Source organism: Nicotiana tomentosiformis, chromosome 2 (assembly GCF_000390325.3).
Source record: "Nicotiana tomentosiformis chromosome 2, ASM39032v3, whole genome shotgun sequence".
NCBI classification, from domain to species: domain Eukaryota; kingdom Viridiplantae; phylum Streptophyta; class Magnoliopsida; order Solanales; family Solanaceae; genus Nicotiana; species Nicotiana tomentosiformis.
In genome coordinates this window covers 67,911,526-67,930,994 of record NC_090813.1, presented here as the reverse complement: position 1 = coordinate 67,930,994, position 19,469 = coordinate 67,911,526, and the positions used below count along the sequence as shown (strand labels likewise).

At 36.4% G+C, this 19,469-nt stretch overlaps 2 protein-coding genes across 2 annotated transcripts; one reads left to right on the top strand and one right to left on the bottom strand.

Moving 5' to 3' along the window:
- Positions 1–5,692: 5,692 nt before the first annotated feature.
- On the top strand, positions 5,693–14,485 carry LOC104102826 (putative lipase YDR444W). Its single transcript, XM_009610664.4, has 11 exons — positions 5,693–5,997; positions 7,885–8,029; positions 8,583–8,650; positions 9,224–9,294; positions 9,910–10,170; positions 11,138–11,301; positions 11,394–11,449; positions 11,557–11,609; positions 13,619–13,787; positions 13,891–13,988; positions 14,065–14,485. The coding sequence occupies exons 1-11, from the start codon at positions 5,859–5,861 to the stop codon at positions 14,179–14,181; spliced, it is 1,341 nt and encodes a 446-aa protein (XP_009608959.1). The 5' UTR covers positions 5,693–5,858; the 3' UTR covers positions 14,182–14,485.
- Positions 14,486–14,547: 62 nt separating this feature from the next.
- LOC104102825 (heavy metal-associated isoprenylated plant protein 28-like) lies at positions 14,548–17,060 on the bottom strand. The gene is made up of 3 exons (XM_009610662.4): positions 16,899–17,060; positions 15,735–15,810; positions 14,548–15,153 (listed from the first exon to the last, which is right to left on the bottom strand). The coding sequence occupies exons 1-3, from the start codon at positions 16,902–16,904 to the stop codon at positions 14,801–14,803; spliced, it is 435 nt and encodes a 144-aa protein (XP_009608957.1). The 5' UTR covers positions 16,905–17,060; the 3' UTR covers positions 14,548–14,800.
- Positions 17,061–19,469: the final 2,409 nt, after the last annotated feature.

Genomic DNA, 19,469 nt, shown 5'->3' with positions numbered 1-19,469 from the left:
CACTATTTTAGCATATCAAGGCTCGCCAGTATGATGACCCACACTTAATGGTTCTTCGAGAAACGGTACTACAAGGTGGTGCCAAGGAAGTTACTATTGGTGCGGATGGTGTTTTGCGACTCCAGAATCGTCTGTGTGTTCCTAATGTGGATGAACTGAGGAAAAAGATCCCGGAGGAAGCACACAGTTCTCGGTATTCTATTCATCCAGGTGCTACGAAGATGTATCGTGACTTGAGGCAGCATTATTGGTGGCGATGAATGAAAAAAGACATAGTTGAGTATGTAGCTAGGTGTCTAAATTGCCAGCAAGTTAAATATGAGCACCAGAGGCCAGGTGGCCTACTTCAGCAGATGACTATACCAGAGTGGAAATGGGAACAAATTACTATAGACTTTGTAGTTGGGTTGCCGCGGACCTTGAGGAAGTTTGATGCAATTTGGGTGATTGTTGACAGGTTGACCAAGTCAGCACACTTTGTTCCTATTGTGACTACGTATACTTCAGAGAGGTTGGCCCAGATTTATATTCAGGAGATAGTTCGGTTGCACGGTGTGCCAATTTCCATCATATCAGATAGAGGCCCTCAGTTTACTTTACATTTCTGGAGAGCAGTGTAGAGTGAGTTGGGGATCCGTGTAGAGCTCAGCATAGCCTTTCATCCGCAGATCGACGGGCAGTCAGAGCGGACAGTTCGGATTTTGAAAGATATGCTCAGGGCATGTGTGATTGACTTAAGAGGTCACTGGGATCGTTTCCTGCCTTTGGCCGAGTTTGCTTATAATAACAGTTACCAATCCAGCATCGAGATGGCTCCATTTGAGGCTTTATATGGTCGTCGATGTCATTCACCTATCGAATGGTTGGAGCCCGGTGAGGCTAAGTTATATGGTACTGATTTGGTAAAGGATGCCTTGGAAAAGGTAAAGTTAATTCAGGAGCGACTTCGTACAGCACAGTCCAGACAAAAGAGTTACGCGGATCAGAAAGTGCGTGATTTATCATTTATGATAGGTGAAAAAGTTCTCTTGAAGGTTTCACCGATGAAGGGAATCATGAGATTTAGAAAGAAGGAAAAATTAAGCCCGAGGTTTATAGGCCCATTTGAGGTGTTGAGACGAATTGGGGAGGTTACTTATGAGCTTGCATTGCCTCCCAGTCTATCGGGAGTTCATCCGGTTTTCTATGTATCTATGCTCCGGAAGTATCATGCTGACCTATCACATGTGTTGGACTTCAGCACAGTTCAGCTAGATAAGAGTTTGGGTTATGAAGAAGAGCCATTTGCCATTGTTGATAAACAAGTTCGCCAGTTGAGGTCCAAGAAGATTTCTGCAGTAAAGGTACAGTGGAGGGGCCAACAAGTCGAGGAAGCGACTTGGGAGGCCGGGGAGGACATGCGGAACAAATATCCACACTTATTTAGCACTCCAGGTATTATTCTAAACCCGTTCGAGGACGAACGTTTGTTTAAGAGGTGGAGAATGCAATGACCCAACCGGTCATTTATACTTTTAGAACCCCATTCCCTAAAATAAAACTCCTCGAACATGCTTTTATTAATTTATGACTTGCGGGAATGGTTGGTTCGGAATTTGGAAGCGTTTGGGTTGAAATCGAAATACTTGGTTTCTTAAGTTAACTTTAAATGGACAAGTTTGACTTCGGTCAACATTTTAAGAAAACGACCTCGGAATCGAGATTTGACGGTTCCAATAGGTTCGTATGATGATTTTGGGCTTGGGCGTATGTCCGAATCGGGTTTTGGATTACCCGAGAACATTTTGGCGCTTAATTGTGAAAATCAACTATTTGAAGGTTTAAAATTCTATAAATTTGGTTTGGAGTAGGTTTCTGAGAAATTGAAGTCCATTTGGAATTCCGAGTTTGAGAATAGTTCCGTATAGTGATTTAAGACTTGCACGTAAATTTCGTGTCATTCCGGGTAGTTTAAGTACGTTTCGGCGTATTGGAAGTAAATTGAAGAACTTGAAGTTTTTAAGTTTGATTCAATTTGGTTTGGGGTATGATTCTTAGATTTGACGTTGTTTTACACGTTCCGTGAGTTCGAGCAAGTCCGTTTTATGATTTCAAACCTGTTGGTATGTTCGGGCGGGGTCCCGGAGACCCCGAGTGTCAATCGGACGAGACTCGGACCAAGTTGGAAGTTGGGAGCTAAAACTGAAGCTCCCAAGCTACTGTCATAATCGCACATGCACTTGGCCAGTCGCAGGTGCGACTTTCGCAGATGCGACAGAAGCTCGCAGGCGCGGCACTCGCATATACGAGATTTTGAGCGCAGAAGCGAAAATGGGAAGGGACAATCCACCGTAGATGCAGACGATTTGCGCACCTGCGAACGCACAGGTGCGAAGCTTTGTGCGCAAATGCGAGAATTGGTCGGGCAAGTGAAATTCGCACCTGCAAGGATTTTTTCGCAGGTGCGGAGCCATAGGTGCTTTCCAATTTCCGCAGGTGCGAAAGACCTGTTTGGCAGAAAGCTTAAAAGAACGGAATTTCACCATTTTTGCCAATTCTTCTTCCATGTTTGGGCGATTTCAGAGCTTTTTGAGAGGGGATTTCAACTAGCAATTTGGAGGTAAGTTAATCCTACACCCCTTGAGTTAAATACATAGATTATAAGTAGATTATAATTAGTAAATCTTAGAAATCAAAGGTTTAGGTGAAAAACCTAGATTTTTATAAAAACGAGATTTTGACCACGAAAATGGTTGTGGAATTGGATAAAAATTATATATTTGAGTTCTTGAGATTATGAGCAACGTTTTCATCTAAAAATATCCGAAATTCGGGCACGTGGGCCCGAGATAAATTTTAGAATTTTTACCATTTTGGATAGGGTAATTTATTTAATAGATAAATTTCGAATTATTAAACATATATTAATTATTTTATATAACTTTTGAATAGTTTCGGATTTTTTCGGCATTGAATCGAGAATTTTACGCGATGCGATAATTGAAAAGTGGACTTTGAGACGAGGTAAGTCTATTGCCTAATCTTGTGAGGGGAAAATTACCCTATAAGGATTAAATTGAATAATTATTGATAATTGCGGGGGCTACGTACGCACAAGGTGACAAGAGTCCATGCGTAGCTACTATTAATGCTAAAGTCCGGGTAGTTCAGGACTCAAAGTATGAATTACTTGTGTAAATTGTATTCCTTGTTTAATTAATATTATTTGGTATATATATATATATATATATATATATATATATATATATATATATATATATATATATTACAGGATGAAAAATTTATATGTTTGTTTTTCTATTTAAATTAGTTAACTGTTAAAAGAAATTATTCTTCCTCCCGAATTGATCTCATAATAAATAAACTCTCCTTCCGGAGGTACATAAGAAAATGTCCTCCTTTCTTGTGGAGCGGGCCGAACGCCTCGGCAGGATAGACGCATCTATGGATCGCGCCGCACGTTCCTCGGCAGTGTACACGACACTCTGGATCGGGCCGTACGTCCTCGGCAGAAATCGTGCTTAATAATAATAATAATTACACGATACTTTAATAGCTTATTTCAGCTTGCGAAGCTAATTGATAAATTGAAAAATCCTTGGAGTTCATTGAATTATTATTCTTGCTTGTTAAAGAACTAATTGTTATCCCTATAAATGATATTTAATTGATAAACTGGAAATTATTTGAATTGAAGGAATTTAATTAATATATTGAGAATTGTTGCATTTGAAGAAATTTGATTATTTCCGCTGATTAAATAAATTATTTTAAACTCTGTAAATCATACTAATTTAAATATTCTAGTTGTATTTCAATTATTATTATTGACCCATAATGAGTGTCAAAGTCGGCCATCTCGTCTCTACCACTTCGAGATTAGGCTTGATACTTGCTGGGTACACGTTGTTTACGTACTCATACTACACTTGCTGCACTTTTTGTGCAGGAACTGACGCAAGTACTAGTGGGGGACCTATCATCTTACACCCACGTTATCCAGGGGTATAGTGGTGAGCTGTTTCTCTGATCCGTTCTGCAGCTACTAGTGTCTCTCTTTGTATTTTTTATTTTATCTATTTTTATTTCAGACAGTATTTGAGGTTTTGTATAATCTACTAGATGCTCATAAACTTGTGACACCAGGTCTTGGCACATACATTGGTAGAGTTTGGGTTTTATTATATTTTTTTGGTTTTAAATTTTATCAATGTATGCTTAATTTATTAGTTGGCTTGCCTAGATGTAGTATTGGGCATCATCACAACTTATATGTGAAATTGGGTCGTGACAGAACTCATCTTCAAATTTAAACTATTTCATAGAACAAAGCAGGCGATAATTATTGTAAACAAAGATTGTGGAAAACGTTAAGATACAAGTATAATAAAATAATAGGGTAAACAAAACAAATGGACTTACAACTTGAATTAACGAGAGAGAAATATCGGCTACGATTTATGGACGAAAATATATGGATGAAATTATAATGGCGGCGAAGATATGTGAAGCAAGGAGATTGTGGAAAAACGATAAATAGGAGAATACTAATTGAAAAACATAAGGATTTGATGAAGGAAAATTAGGATTCCATACCTGTTGCTTTAGTAGAGAAGAACAAATACTGTGAGAAAATTACCATAAGGTTATGCTTTTAAAGACAACAAATCAACGGGTGCAACTGTTGGGAATATGATCATTAATCTTTGAAAGAGAAGGTGTCACCAAGCGTCAGTTCAGTTCAGTCGTGAAGTTAATCTGAGGGTTTTCTTGTTTATAAAAAATCTAATTTTTAAGAAAATGGCAATTTTGTAGAAATTTATTAAGTGAAGGGTAAAATAGTAATCTGACTTTTAATTAAAAGGTTTCCTTTTTTAATATACCGTAGATAGATAACTTTTTTGGTTTTGGATTTTTCACTTTTAATATATATATAATAAGTTTAAGAGATTAATAAAACGGTCATTTGGGGTCTCTACCACCACCCTTCATAAAAAACACTATTTTCTTGTGGTTGCTGCATAAAAAAGAACGGTAATTGATTAATCAATAAGTAAATAACAACATGTGATTTCTAATAATTTAAACTTTTAAGTAAATGTTCTAGTTTAAATCTCCCTTATCACCTATTATCAAAATACTTGGACCGGTCAACGTCGAAGGGTGGATATAGACCTAAATTATGGTACACGTGAACTCATATTTTTTCTTCCAAATTAAATATTTTATATACATATATTTTTAAAAATAATCTAATATTATTTACTGGCTTAATATTCCAAAAAGGTTGAATGATTCTTGGATCAAATGTTAAGTTATTACCCAAAAAAAGAGAGATTAATTTTCATTAAATACTTTTTCTCGCTTATTTATATAGTGGTGCACCCATGTTTTTATAATCCTATCTAATATTTATTTTTGTGATAAAATGAAGATTACTGGTGTTTTTGCTTGTACTCCACTGGTTACAATCACAAAGGACAGGTGTTCCCTCTTGTCTTGTACTGCACTTTCATGCACCCTTCCAAGAAAAGAAACAAAACCCCCCCAAAATGGAATTAGCAAAACGTCAATTGTCCCCTTTAGCATTTTCCCAAAGATATGAAACCAGCAGAATCTTCCAATAATGCTGTATATTTCAAATGTATAATATATACAGTATATATCAATATGTATAGTGGGTGTGAAAGCAGAGGATAATAATGAAATGAAAAAAAAGAAAAGATAAATGAGTGGGTGTTGTTGCTCTCCTGATGCTGACATAACGCACTGTGCATAGCGAATTGCACGGAAAAAGCAAGAAAGAGAGATTTCCAAATGGTCCTTTTTCCCTCTCTTTAGACTTTGTTGCAATATATATGGCGCTATCAGCTACATTACTTCATCATTATTCTCCTCGCCCTTCTTTGCCTTGTAATTCTTGTTCATCTTCTCCTTCTTGTTCTTCATCCTTTGATCAACGCCGAGGGTTCAATTGGAAATTCCTTAGCTTTTCTGGTAATATTTCTTGTCTTTTATTTTCTCTGGTAGATGGGTTTTTCCTTTGAGCTTGCAAATTGATCAAAATTTGATCTTTTGTCTGTTGTATTGAAATTTATGCCAATTTTTGTATCTTTAGTAGATTAATTGATGGGTGTTTCCATTATTTGGATTGTTGGTTGAATACTGAGAGCTAATTAAAATACAGATGAAATAGAAATGCTAAATACAAATTAAACCCTTGCTTTGACGTACTTTTATATAGCTTTCTATCTTAAAGTATCAGTGCAAGAGTAGGTAGTAAATATGTAGCTGGACAGATCAATTTTTACTGAAACAAAGAGTAGCAAAAACAACTTACGCCATTTGTTTCCCTTATCATTTGGATTTAGCATCTTCGTTAGTGCTCTTTTCTGGAGCACTTCAGTTGCTAGAAAAATGCAAGAGAAGTGGTATTTAAAGTAGAACTGGCTTTATGTGTGTCTAAATTTGTGTTGCTCAGCAGGTCCTCCCTGGAACTTGTTTGGCATTATAGCAAGTATAGAGCAACTTTAACAGAGCATGCCATTTTCTTATTGTGGTCGATGTTTGAATATGATTATTCAGAAATACAAGATACCTAATGAGGTGATTGTCCAATTCGTGTTTGATCCAATATACCTGAAGGAAGAACTTGGAGAGTTATGCGGAATTAAAACTACCTTCTTCTAGGATCCTAGAAGAAGGTATATTTAATTCTGCATAAATCTCCAAGTTCTTCCTTGTCAAAGGGGGTAGGATCATGTTGATAAAGGTGACGTTATCAAATACCAATCTACTTCATGTCCTTAGTAACTCTATTTCAGTTAGTAAGAGATTGGAGAAATTAATGAGGAATTTTCTATGGGATGGTGTGAAAGGGAGGGAGAGGACTACGAACCCCATTGAGAGTGGGGGTTTGGAACTTGGTTTGGAACTTCGAAAGCATGAAACCTTAAATAGATCATTGTAAGGGAAATTGTTAAGGAGGTTTGCCAACAAAGGGGGAGCTATGTGGAAGAGAGTCATAAGTGCAATGGCAATTGATATTGGTAGTTCACGAAGAAGTAATGTCATCTGATGGTACAAGTGTGTGGAATGGAATGAAGGAGAAGATGACCATTTACAAAGAGTAAGGCATGCACGGGCCTAACAACTCAAGGTGTAAAGTGTGCATGGGGCTAGTGCCTCACTTGTCGGTTGCCTTGAGAAGTATAGAAGCTGCCTCACCCTTAGTGAGTCTCATTTAAATATTAACTTTACCTTTTGAAACATTGGTCAGTGCATAGCGATTATGCTATTGTCTAATTCAACTAGTAAGGGTCTGCATTAGTCAATGCCATATTACTTGTGCTTATGCTGATGAATGCTGCAGCTTGCTTCTACCCAATCCCTTACTTAAAGTTGCAATTTTAATTGCTTTATCTTACATATAGGCATATACAGTATACTATACTCAAGGTTTGAAACTGCTCTAAAAGACTTGGTTATTTCTGTTCTCCTTTGAAGTTATCATTTTATCACCAACTCTTAAACTGAAGTCTGCTTTTTAGGCAAATCAATAATGTTTGTTCTATGCTTATCGTCCAGGCTAGAACCATAGACCCCTTCTCCTGGTGGATTGTGCAGTTGGAAATGATATTAATAGGTGTTATATTATTTATGCTCTTGTGGTGTCCTTAGTTGTGCAGCTATTGTCTCCTCTGGTTCCAGTCAACTGCTTTGTGAATTCTGAAAAGCCATGAAGTATATCTGAGTTAGGACATAGTTTCTTGTGCTCTTTCACTAAATCCTTATTATTTTTACACTTCAAATGTCTTGGAATCTTTGGATCTTTTCTTTTTTTGCAAATCATTTCTCTGAGGAGGTTGTCTTCCCCTTCTGCAGGGATAAACAACATCTTGAGAAGTCAAAGCTATAAAGCCCATGCAATGAGTACAACTGAAGGAAGTATTGTGTCACCGAAAGGCTTGATGGACATGGAGGAAGAACCTGAGCATCTTCTAGTCCTTGTTCATGGCATCTTAGCAAGGTTGGCAACTTTGTTTACTCGCCCTAAAAGGATGCCTCCGTGTCTACAAATTATATATTATGTGTGTGTGTGTGTTTAGAATTAGTTTATATTCTCCTTCTCTGTACACAAGATGAATGGTGATTAGAACATTCTTTGTTCAAATATTATGTTCTAGTGGTAGTGCTATCCGGAATTGGATTTAAGTTTTCTTACATTCTCACTTTCAACGCGCATTATAAATTTGGTTGGAATTTTTTCTGTTTTCCCAGGAGTATGAAACTCGATCTTGCATTTGTCCTGGTCACATACATATCTATATCTGTTTGTATATTACTTTTATATTCCTCAGTTGAACTTTCTTTCATGTTCCTGAGGTGATGATTTACCTCATAATCCATGATTTGGTTGTCAAGTATGTTTCGTCTGATATATGTGTAATGGGCACGGTCTTAAGTGCTGATATCACCCATATACGCCCCAAATATATGCTGATATCATCCATAGATCAAAGATATATTTCTGAAAATTAGCATGCTTCTGTTTGTATCACTGAGATTTCCAAACAATGCAGCCCAGGTGACTGGACGTATGTTCAAGCAGAGTTGAGGAGGCGGTTGGGAAGAAACTTTTTGATATATGGTATAATTTTTAGTGGAACTTGTCGTCATATTTTCATATATTTTTTTTAGTTTTCTAGGTCTTTTCTTGCTTCAATTTCGACTACACCAAGAAAGTAAAGTAACAATATGCTCTTGCTTCAATCATATGCTATACTGTTGATTACGTGAAAGTGAAGTATCAGCATATATTAAAGTCTACTAATGATCAGCTATTTGGATGACTAGCTACTGCAGTCAATGAAATAAACTGCAAGTACGATGTCTAATTTGAGTGCAAGAGGAATACGAGAAGGTTTTGTTAAATTCCAATTCCTTGTTCCTTCTTTTAATCCCTTATCTTATCAGAACTTGAAACTTATACTTGTTACTGCATGAAACTCCATATCTTACTACCCAAATACTACGATTTGTATTAATAATTATCAAATAACTGATACAATTGGGATCTCAATCTTTTATCTTCTCATTCTTTTTTTTTAAAAATCTTGAATCTTACATATATCTAAATACAGGATGGTATTCAACAAAATCTGAAAGTCCTTTTTTGATTGGTTTGTGTATGCTATCTGACTTTGTCTTTCGTGGTGCGCAGCAAGTTCATGTAATACGTATACTAAAACCTTCACAGGGATTGATGGAGCTGGAGAACGACTAGCAGATGAAGTGAGTATGGTCCCTTTGCTGGTACTTGCTGTTTACTTGTGTAGGTTAGCTTTGTCACTGGTTTTTGGTTAGCTATACAATACCCAAAGCAATAGATCCCTGATAGGTAGTATCCTATGCTGGTACTTGCTGTACAAGAAACAAAGGGTCAATGTACTCTGGCTATTCTGCGGAAAGTGAATAAAGTTTGTAGTGTAGTACAATATTTGCTGATAAATGTCCTTCCATCAGTGCATCAGATATAGATTTTTTAAATTGTTTAAATTGCACTAATAATAGCTGGGTTTTTTCTTTTTTTATTTTACCTGAATCACTGCAACCAAACTGGTAAAGTTGGCCTCGATATACCTTTACTTCATAAGCATATTGCCTTCACTACTTAAATAAAAATTATCTCCGAAAGCTAGTTGTTTCAACCTGCATTCAGTATTCGTCTCAGAAACTTCAATTATGTAAACAAAGTAATGGCCAAATAGTTTCCAGCCACTAATTTCTGACATCAAAACATAACCCTCTTGAACCCGTGCCTTTTCAAGTCTCCAACATGGCTTGTGCTTCCAGTGTGAAACTATGAATGCTCATCCTTTCCTGTTTGGCACATCTGATAATAAACAGGTTAGGCTGGTTGTGAAGAAAAGAGAAAGCCTAAAGAAGATATCCTTTTTAGCTCATTCTCTTGGTGGATTGATTGCAAGATATGCAGTTGCCGCTCTTTATTCATCAAGTGGTAGTGAGCAGTCCGATGATACAGTCACTTCAACTAATGCAAACCTCAAACCAGTAGGCTCCTTAAATGAAGGTTTGATTGCTGGCCTGGAGCCAGTCAATTTTATCACCTTGGCAACACCACATCTGGGTGTGAGAGGGAAAAATCAGGTCTGTTCTCATGGTACAATCTGATCAGTGATCCATGATTGATTCTTATCTCAATATTTTTTGTCCTTCACGAAGTTACTAGATTGTGTCCAATACAATTTCTTTCATAGGAATTTCAGTTGTTTTCATGTATTTTATGCATATATTCTATAATTTTTGAGAATGATAAGTATATATCCTATATTCATGCTTTTAATTGTAAATCTCGTTATGAAGCCTCTACCTGGAAAATTTTGGAACTTTAGTGGACTAGTAAGTGCTTGCGGAATAGACACTAGCTTTTAGCTTTTTTAAAGCAGAAAACTTTAAGACATTTGAATTGGATTTTTCTGAATTCTTCGTTACTTTAAGACTATGTCTGTACTTACTGTGTCTTAAAATATTCATTACTTTAACAGCACCACTTTAAGCATGAGTCAAAAATCTGAATTGTTTCATATTGAATGGGAAAGACTGTGTCAGTACCTATTTACTCAGAAAATTATACAAGTGTTAATCAATATTTACAAGTAAAGAAAAGGAACCATGAAACATCCTATTTCACTAAAGCAAATGCCAGGAATATTTTTGCCTTTTATTACGCAAGACAGATTATATACAGATAATCATTGTGGTGTACTACATACCAAGAATCATTAACTAGACATCAAGCCACATAGTATAACAGAAAAGAAAATGCCTTGCCAGGCCTTCAATAAGTTGTCTCATGTGTGTCAACAAACCTGAAGCATCCAGGAGGATATTAACTTGAGGTCATATTAACTTACATTTAGGAGGATGTTAATTTGCAACGTTAATGTTGGGTCAAACAAATCATCAAGTCTGTAGTTTAAATCATAATCTTTGATACTGTCTCTCAGAATTTGAACGGTATGTTGTTATTAGTAGCTTATCCAGAAAAATAGTGTTGTGATTACTTTGTAATGGCTCCTGACATCAGGACAGTTGATTAGCTTTTATTGTTCAGCTTCCTTTTCTCTGTGGGTTGCCAATCTTGGAGAAAATTGCAGCACCTATGGCTCCTATTTTTGTTGGTCAAACTGGTAGTCAGCTCTTCCTTACGGATGGCAAACCTACTAAACCACCTCTGCTGCTAAGGATGGCATCAGACTGCGATGATGGAAAATTTATGTGAGCATAATTATCCCTACCAGTCCTCGAAGCAGCTGTTTCTCCTGCCCCATTCTCTTTTTACTCTTATGCCTGGCTTTTCCTTCTTGCAGATCAGCGCTTGGCGCTTTCAAATGTCGTGTTCTATATGCTAATGTCTCTTATGATCGTATCCTTTGCATCTCATTTGCTGTTTCTTCATTTAATTAGCAAAAAATAATTCATTGATAGAGTTCATTCCAGTGCCTTTTCTCTCAATTTCTTGACATTATCTAGATATGGTCGGTTGGCGTACGTCATCTATAAGAAGGGAGACAGAACTCGTCAAGGTGATTTGAGATTTACATATCGTTGTTATCTTTTGTTGTCCATAACTATAGCATTGTGAACATTAGCATATAGTCAAGATAAAGACAGAAAAGGACATACAATTATAATTGGTTTAGGTAAGCAATAGTTACTCAAGAGTCCAGATCTGACGTTCAATCTGCCAAGTGTGTGCGGGATTGAATTGAAATTCCTAGGGAAGAGGTTTTGGGATACGGCTTGGAGCAATTCTAAAACCACAGAATGCTGTGTTGTTGATGATTTGGCGAGAGCAACCCTTGCTCTCTCCAATGCACACTCCTCTTTCTCGTAGAACATTCCATAGTATGCTGGGAAAATAATTAATGATAAACAAGGAATTATGTGGTTCTCAAACTTAATTTAGTGATTTAATATACTCTGCAACCATTTTGACAGTTGTAGGTCAGATAAAGAGTTAAGTTGGAAATTGTAGGTGAGCAGTAAGTTCCATGCTAAGTTGCTCGGACACGGGTGCGGTCGGGGATACAGATCCTAGTACGGATATGGGTGCGGGGATCCGGCTAAATATAATTCAAAAAAATAAAAATATTTCTAAATTATGAGAAATTTTGTGGAATACTTACGTATAGCTTGTAAAGTGTGGATTTCCTTTTTATTTTCAAGTTGTAAATAAGTAAATGATTGATTTTCTAGATAAGGTATATTATTTTATTCAAATTTACTTTAGTTTTGATTCTGATTTTGAGAATCAAATTGTATCTCGTCTCGATTTTTTCGTGGTCAAAGTACCCAAAATTGTTTGACCAGATCCGGTACGGATCCCATATCCACACCCATACTAGTGTCGTGTCGACACGGGTGCGGCACCTAAACTGCCGTGTCGGAGCAACTTAGGTTCCATGGTCTAGTGATTAGTACATTTGACTCTGAATCCAGTAATTGCATTTTAAATCTCAGTGATAAAGAGTTGACCCAGCTGCTTTAGAATGGAGAAATGCAACATCCAGTTAGTGTTTTGGTTTCATTACTTTCAAAGTGCTACCATTGTTAGTTCACCTGTGGCAGTTGTGATACAGGATTTGAATTTGGAAAAGCCAGGATTCAAGCAATTCATGAATTAATTTATTCTAAAACTTAAACGCATATGCACATGATGTGTAGGTAATAATCTCTCAATCTATGATAACGCAACTTTTTTTCTATATAATTTTTATTCCTAGGGGATTAAAACTTGGTAAAATTATTTTACACTTCATTTACATCTTCCCTTGAAACGAAAAACCCTTGATATGTTTGGTATACTGAAATTTGAATTAGAAACAGCTACAAGTTTTAGACCCTTCACTTGCATACAACAAGCAAATCAAGGACGGGTATTTCCTTATATGGGAAATTTGATATTTCAAAGTCGCGCTATTTCAAGTAAGAATTATTTGCTAATTTTGTAAAGAAGACATGACTATTTAATGGTGAGTTACTGTATTTCCCAGACAAAAGAATGGATCTACTGTGGACGGAAAGTAGAATTATCTTCATTACTGTTTAAGCCCCAGAAAAAGGTATAGTGTAGTAGCTTATTGTCGGGCGAGGGGGATGGGATGCAATTGTTCTTCCCACAGAGAGAGATGCTCAGTTCTCCTCCACTCCACTGGCACTGCAAATTATGACTGTAGGCCTGGTTTACTCCATGTCTAATTAGTCTTTTTTCTTCGTTCTCTAAATGAGAAAACACTCCAAAATTGGTTTATACTATTCTTTAGTAAAAGGGGAATGAATAGTTCGCACTATGCTCATTGCATTGTTGCGTGAGTCTTATGAGTCTTCGTGTCTAAGTATGTACATATTCCATGTCATGCATGCATACCTTTGATTCTCGTAGTTAGATGAATATAATACGCATAAAAACATGGTATCATGTGAAATCTTATACATTAGCTGGATAATAGCTGTGGAACTCTGAAAAGTTGCGATCTTCTGGAAACAGAGTTTTTTTGGAGTTCATGACACGACAATTTTGTTAAATTGGCAGCCCCCTTGGCGATCGTTGGATGGCTACAAACATGTAATAGATGTGGAATATTGTCCTCCAGCTTCATGTGAAGGACCCCATTACCCCCTTGAGGCAGCCAAAGCAAAGGAGGCAGCACAAAATGCACCAAGTACGCAGAGCACATTAGAATATCATGAAAGTATGGAAGGTAATAGTACTAAGAGAGATGTTTTCTGCTAGTTTCAAATGAATCTCAATGCTACTATATATCTTCTACAGCAAGCTAAAATCTCACTACTCTTTTCGAACAGAGGAAATGATACGTGGCTTGCAACAGTTGGGGTGGAAGAAGGTTGATGTTAGCTTTCACTCGGCGTTCTGGCCCTTTTTCGCGCATAACTTTATCCATGTAAGTTCCCTCCATATTCTATTCCTTTATGTTCCTCCCCATCAGGCTTAATTCGATCACTATTTTCCGGTGACAGGTGAAGAATGAATTCTTTCACAATGCTGGAGCTGGAGTAATTTCTCATGTGGCAGACCACATAAAGCAACAAGAGAAGCAACCTGAGTCCTCCTCATTAATTACACCTAGCTTGTAGCTCTTATAGTTGTACAGGAAGCAATTCAGCGTATATATAAATGATATGAAGCCGCTAAAAGCTTGCTTCTTTTTTATTTTGACGGATACTATAATTGACTGCAAATGTCTATTTGTCCCAAAGTTGCTGGTTTATTTTTTTTTATGCCGGCTGGTTTCAACCAGTGGCGAAGCTAGAAATTTCGCCCGAGTGTATTCAAAATTTAATTTATACTCCTATGTATTAAAAGTAATATTTGCCCTATACAGGCTGTTCAAATTGACCACCCTTCATTGGTAAGTTAATATAATCGATAGTTTTGTGATTTGCTCTATTCCATGTTCATGTTCGACAGGAAAGGTAAATGAAAGAACAGTATCAACGAAATGAAAGGAAAAATAAACAAACTATATATATACACATTGAAATATGGATAACACAAGCAAAGGAACATAATCAGCAGGCCTTAATTCCATCGTAAGTTCCACAGTTTCCCCCCCCATTCTCAACCTCAACGATCTAAAAAGAAAAAGATTACCCAACCCAAAACAAGTCTAATTTGCAATGAAACATTTACCCAAAAAATAGAAAACAAGTAGAGAATTGCAAACCGCCTAAAGAGCAAATTGAATCAGATCAATCACATTATAGAACAGCCAGTGGCATTATCATCACTAAACATGTGCCTCGTTCGTTCATCAAAGATCGTATTGTAAGGTAGCTCTGCATAGTAACCGTGAGCATGGCCATTGTAGCCGTGCTCGCGGTAGTTGTAGGAAGAAGAAGGCTGGTGTGCGAAGTAAGTGGCTGGCGTGCTGTAGAATGTGTCGTAATAATGGTGCATGTAGTTATGGTATTCTGAATTGTATGGATATGGCCAAAGTTCAGCTTTCCTTCCAGTTTTTCTCACTGTTTTGAGGACTTTTTTCTGCTCTGCCCATCCTGTTACTGTCACTTTTTGCATGTTCATGTCTATGTCAATGTTATCAACTCCTGAGAGTACCAAAAATGAAACAAGTCAGTCCAAGGGTTTGTCACAAAATATCCATCACCAAGCTGGGACTAAAGAAAATGATAACACCTTCTCAGTATTAAATAACATGTAAAAACTCATCGAGTATCAGAGATTATCACTTATTTGTCATAGTATCTTTAGGAAAATTAATATAAATGTATGGTTTAAATACATTCCGCTACATAAGGGCCAAGTAGACGTACTCTAGCTTCTTGCACTTGAGAAAATAAATTAATAGAAATAGGATAAAAACAGATCAACTCATCAAATCACATTAATGGTTTAGGTCCAAAGAATTATTGGACATTGAGAAAAGTCCATTTTATATCCAAGCATGGAGACACAAAAACCTTACCAGCGGTGTGAATGACGACTTTGGTGTCTATTTGGTGGATAATAATTTAAACGTTGTCTCCAACTAAAATATGTAAGAAAATTATTTAATAGGAAAGATCATTATATATGCTTCATATTATAAATCTATCACAAATGGTAAGGCTGTCTTGCTAAAAGAAAAAATTAAAAAGAAAAGAATAGGATTGTGACAAAAGATACCAACCATCAAGCTTCTTGAGAGCCTTCCTAATTTTGCTTTCGCATCCCTGACAGTCCATGTGCACTCTCATTTCCACAATCTAAAATAATAATGGATAACTTAAGTTAGAGTTTAAGTTTGTAAACTTACACCGTACAAAAATATTTACACAATCATGATACCTAAACGATAATTACAGATAAATTTCTATATAAACAATAATCATCAACACGTTAAAAATGATAACTAATCTACTATCACATGTTAAAATATACTAATATTATAAAAGCTCTTTACATTATTCCTTACTTTATAAAAAGCATAGTACTCTATTTTAAGCATATATTTGTTAATAAAATCTCTTCTTACAACGGCTACGGCGCAATATGCCAAGTCACCATGAAAACAAAGTAGATATTGTTCCCCATATATAATAGGGGTTTTATTTTATTTTTCATCAAGCTAATTTTTAGCATATATAACACCATCTTATTAAAGTAGAAATATATATACTGGAATGGAAGAGCCACTTATTACATCTTCTTCCTTTTTCTTGCATCTTTTCGGAGCCACTAACCTTTACTTAATGCACTTCATGTAATCGACAGAAAAGAATAGTAGTAACAATTACTTCACTCTTTAGTAGTATTAAACTCTCGAATGTTTTATGTACATGGAGCAAATAGTATAGTACTTCCTACATGTTTAGTAACTTTAACGACATAGTGGAGTTGTTCCAATATGGTATAGGATCATCAAAGCTAAGAGGAGCACTCAAGTTAGAATTATCCTCTCTTGCCCTCTCGGTATAATGTGATCAATAACATAATTAATTGCTTTAACACACTGTAATCCAACGAAAATAAACTCCAAAAGGAGAGAACAATAACATATGAAGAGATATAAACGAAGTGCATAAAGTTAGAAAACAAACTTCTTTCTCCATTTTCATATACGCTATGTGATATATGCATGCTTATCTCTCTACAACATAAATATGCAGAAACAGAACCTAAACCAATGTGCGGTTTAAGGTGAAGCACTGGAAAACACAAACACGCACACACACAGAGAGCCTCAAAACATATACACGCACACACTCATGATAACAAAGATGGTGATGCGTAAGTAACATAAGCACAAAAAAAAAGACTATGTAAACAGTCATGAGTTTAGAACGAAGCAGACCGTCATATTGTGTAACTTTCCAGAAGAGGAGCAACACAAATGTAGACTTCCTTTGGATGAAATATCTATAAGCTTTAGTTTAGTTTGTGCCTTTGTATGTCTCTGTGTGTGTTTATATACACAAAACTAGACCTGGACAGGCATGTATATCTTCGTTGGAGCGTTTACACATAAGAAAGAGAAATAAAGATAACCAAAAATAGCTTTTTAAAATGTGATCCGACCCACAATCATATTATCTTTTCCTTTCTCACCCTTTTGTTTGACCCAGCTAGGTTGCTAATTTTTGGAGACAAACCTTGTGCTATGAGGGGCCATAAAAGTTTCAAGAAAATAATAAGAACTGGGTCATTAAGAAAGTACACTGAAGTTGCTGCTTTGATAGACTCCACTCATCTACTCAACTCCTTGTTTGGGGGAAAGGTGTTTGCTATTCATATGTAATAACGCTAGAAATTCAGTCTAATCTTGATAATACAAACAACGGTGCACAAGGATGGGCATTAGGTGGCTATCGTGATAAGGGTTTTTAAACGAGATATTATCACTTTTAGCCCGCGTCAGAAACTATTTACATTTGGTAACCGAAAACTTGTATTATAATTTTTGTATATAACATACAGAATGTATATATATACAAAAAATATACAAATTTTATATATTTTTTCGGCTATTATTTTTGCAGCGGCTATACAGTGTCATTTTCCTTTTTAAATAATAGTAGTCCCTTTTTCTTTTATATAATACCATCAATATCATATAATTTTACGTGACTTTTCTTCCTAATTAACAAAAACTTTTTATTTTTTGTTATATCACCACTATTTTCTTTTCTTATTTGTCCTTTGGGCTGATTAATGTCGTTTCTTAGTTTTCGCATGGCACGAATAATAAGGCGTTGATGAAACGAGCAAATTGGAATGGTTATAAGAATGCATAAGAAAATTCATTGAAATTGTAAGGTAGAATATATTAATCTGGGGTAGCTTTCTAAATATGTCAATCTTATATAAAATGCCACACTTACATATATAATATTGCCTACTTGATTGAGTACGAAAAAAGTTTTAACATATTTCAAAGGCTTGCAGTTGCTTCGTAGTTTACATGATCGGATACCTAGCTTTCGTTGAATCTTTTTTTTGTTCTTTAATTTGGTCACATAATAGTAAACGAAGGGAAATAAAAAGATCTGCCAAGCTATGACAAGTTGTTTTACGGAATGTTGCTTGTTGTGAGTAAATAAAGCAAAAGGGGAAGGATGGCTAACTTTGAATGTTATACCATACAAAAGTTCTAGGGCTTCATAACCACGTGTAATTTTAGGGTAACAGTTTTACTTTTTACAAGTTAGGGTGCGGATGCCACAAAGAAAAAGGCGTGTTAAAGAAATTTTCATGCATGTTTGGGGAATAAAGTATGTAGTAAGCCATCTAGCTATTTATGTATGTCATGTACTAGTAGTTCTTAGTAGAGTACTATAATAGTACTAGATTTTCAAATTAACATGCAATAGGCATATATGTCACGTCCTTAGTCGTTAACTAAGCACACTGCACTTGACAATTTGCTTACGATCTTGCACAACTTGCTCACGTTCTTGCTATTCCAAGTCAGCCTTATTACACTCAAGATCGCTAAGAGAATGTAAAAAGAACATAAGAGAATTATTAAATGAAGCTTTGTATTAGAGAGAACTTGAATTGTTTGCTTGGTGAATTACAAATGAATGGCCCCCTTTATATACTAGTCTCCTAGGGGCTAGTGTGTAAATATTAATTGTTGCACAAGTCCTTAATATTTACAAGATAAGGGCTTTCTCTAGAATTCTCTACAAGCCTAGAAGATTCCAAGGACTTTCCTAGCAAATCCGTAGGGATCTAGGGTCTTCCAAAGGAAATGTCCATACTTTTCTAGAATCTTCTCACAAATGCTAGCCTTCCTCCTATGTAAGCTTCCACATGGCTTTAATATATGTCAAATGACACCTATGTGGAATGATGACATGGCGGGTCATCACACTCTCCCTCACCTCATGTTGTGACGACTGCGGTGCAATGCTGCTGCATAAACTCTCGGATCTTATCTTTGAACTGCCATAAGTATTCATATCGTTCCCATGTGGCCTCCTCCGGTGATTGCCCCTTTCAATGGACGAGGAACATAGCCGTGGCTTTTTGCCCTTATTTTCGCCTGTCCTGGTAATCCATGATAGTCCCAATCTCCCTATCATGCGAGGAGGTGAAAGTCATAGGTGCTCGACTTGATTGGCCCCTACTCGGATCATCATTATCTTCATGATATGGCTTAAGCATGCTGGCATGATAGACATGGTAGATCTTAAGATACGATGGCATGTCAAGCTTGTATGAGATCTTGCCTACCTTGGCGACGATCTTAAATGGCCCCTCATACTTGCGAATCGGATTCGATGCATGCCCCGTAGTGCCTTGAACTGTCTTGGGTTAAACTTCACTATGGCCATGTCCCCAACTCTATAGTCCGTGGGACGCCGCTTACGGTCTGCAAACTTCTTCATCTTCTTAGCTGCCCTATCCAAGTAGGACTTAG

What these genes read in the sequence shown, in the direction of transcription:
- LOC104102826 (XM_009610664.4), top strand. Translation starts at nt 5,859, where the DNA reads ATGGCGCTATCAGCTACATTACTTCATCATTATTCTCCTCGCCCTTCT. An exon ending in GGGAGACAGAACTCGTCAAG is followed by an intron (nt 11,610 to 13,618) that starts GTGATTTGAGAT and finishes TTAAATTGGCAG; the next exon opens with CCCCCTTGGCGATCGTTGGA. An exon ending in TCGCGCATAACTTTATCCAT is followed by an intron (nt 13,989 to 14,064) that starts GTAAGTTCCCTC and finishes TTCCGGTGACAG; the next exon opens with GTGAAGAATGAATTCTTTCA.
- LOC104102825 (XM_009610662.4), bottom strand. An exon ending in GGCTCTCAAGAAGCTTGATG is followed by an intron (nt 15,154 to 15,734) that starts GTTGGTATCTTT and finishes TGGTACTCTCAG; the next exon opens with GAGTTGATAACATTGACATA.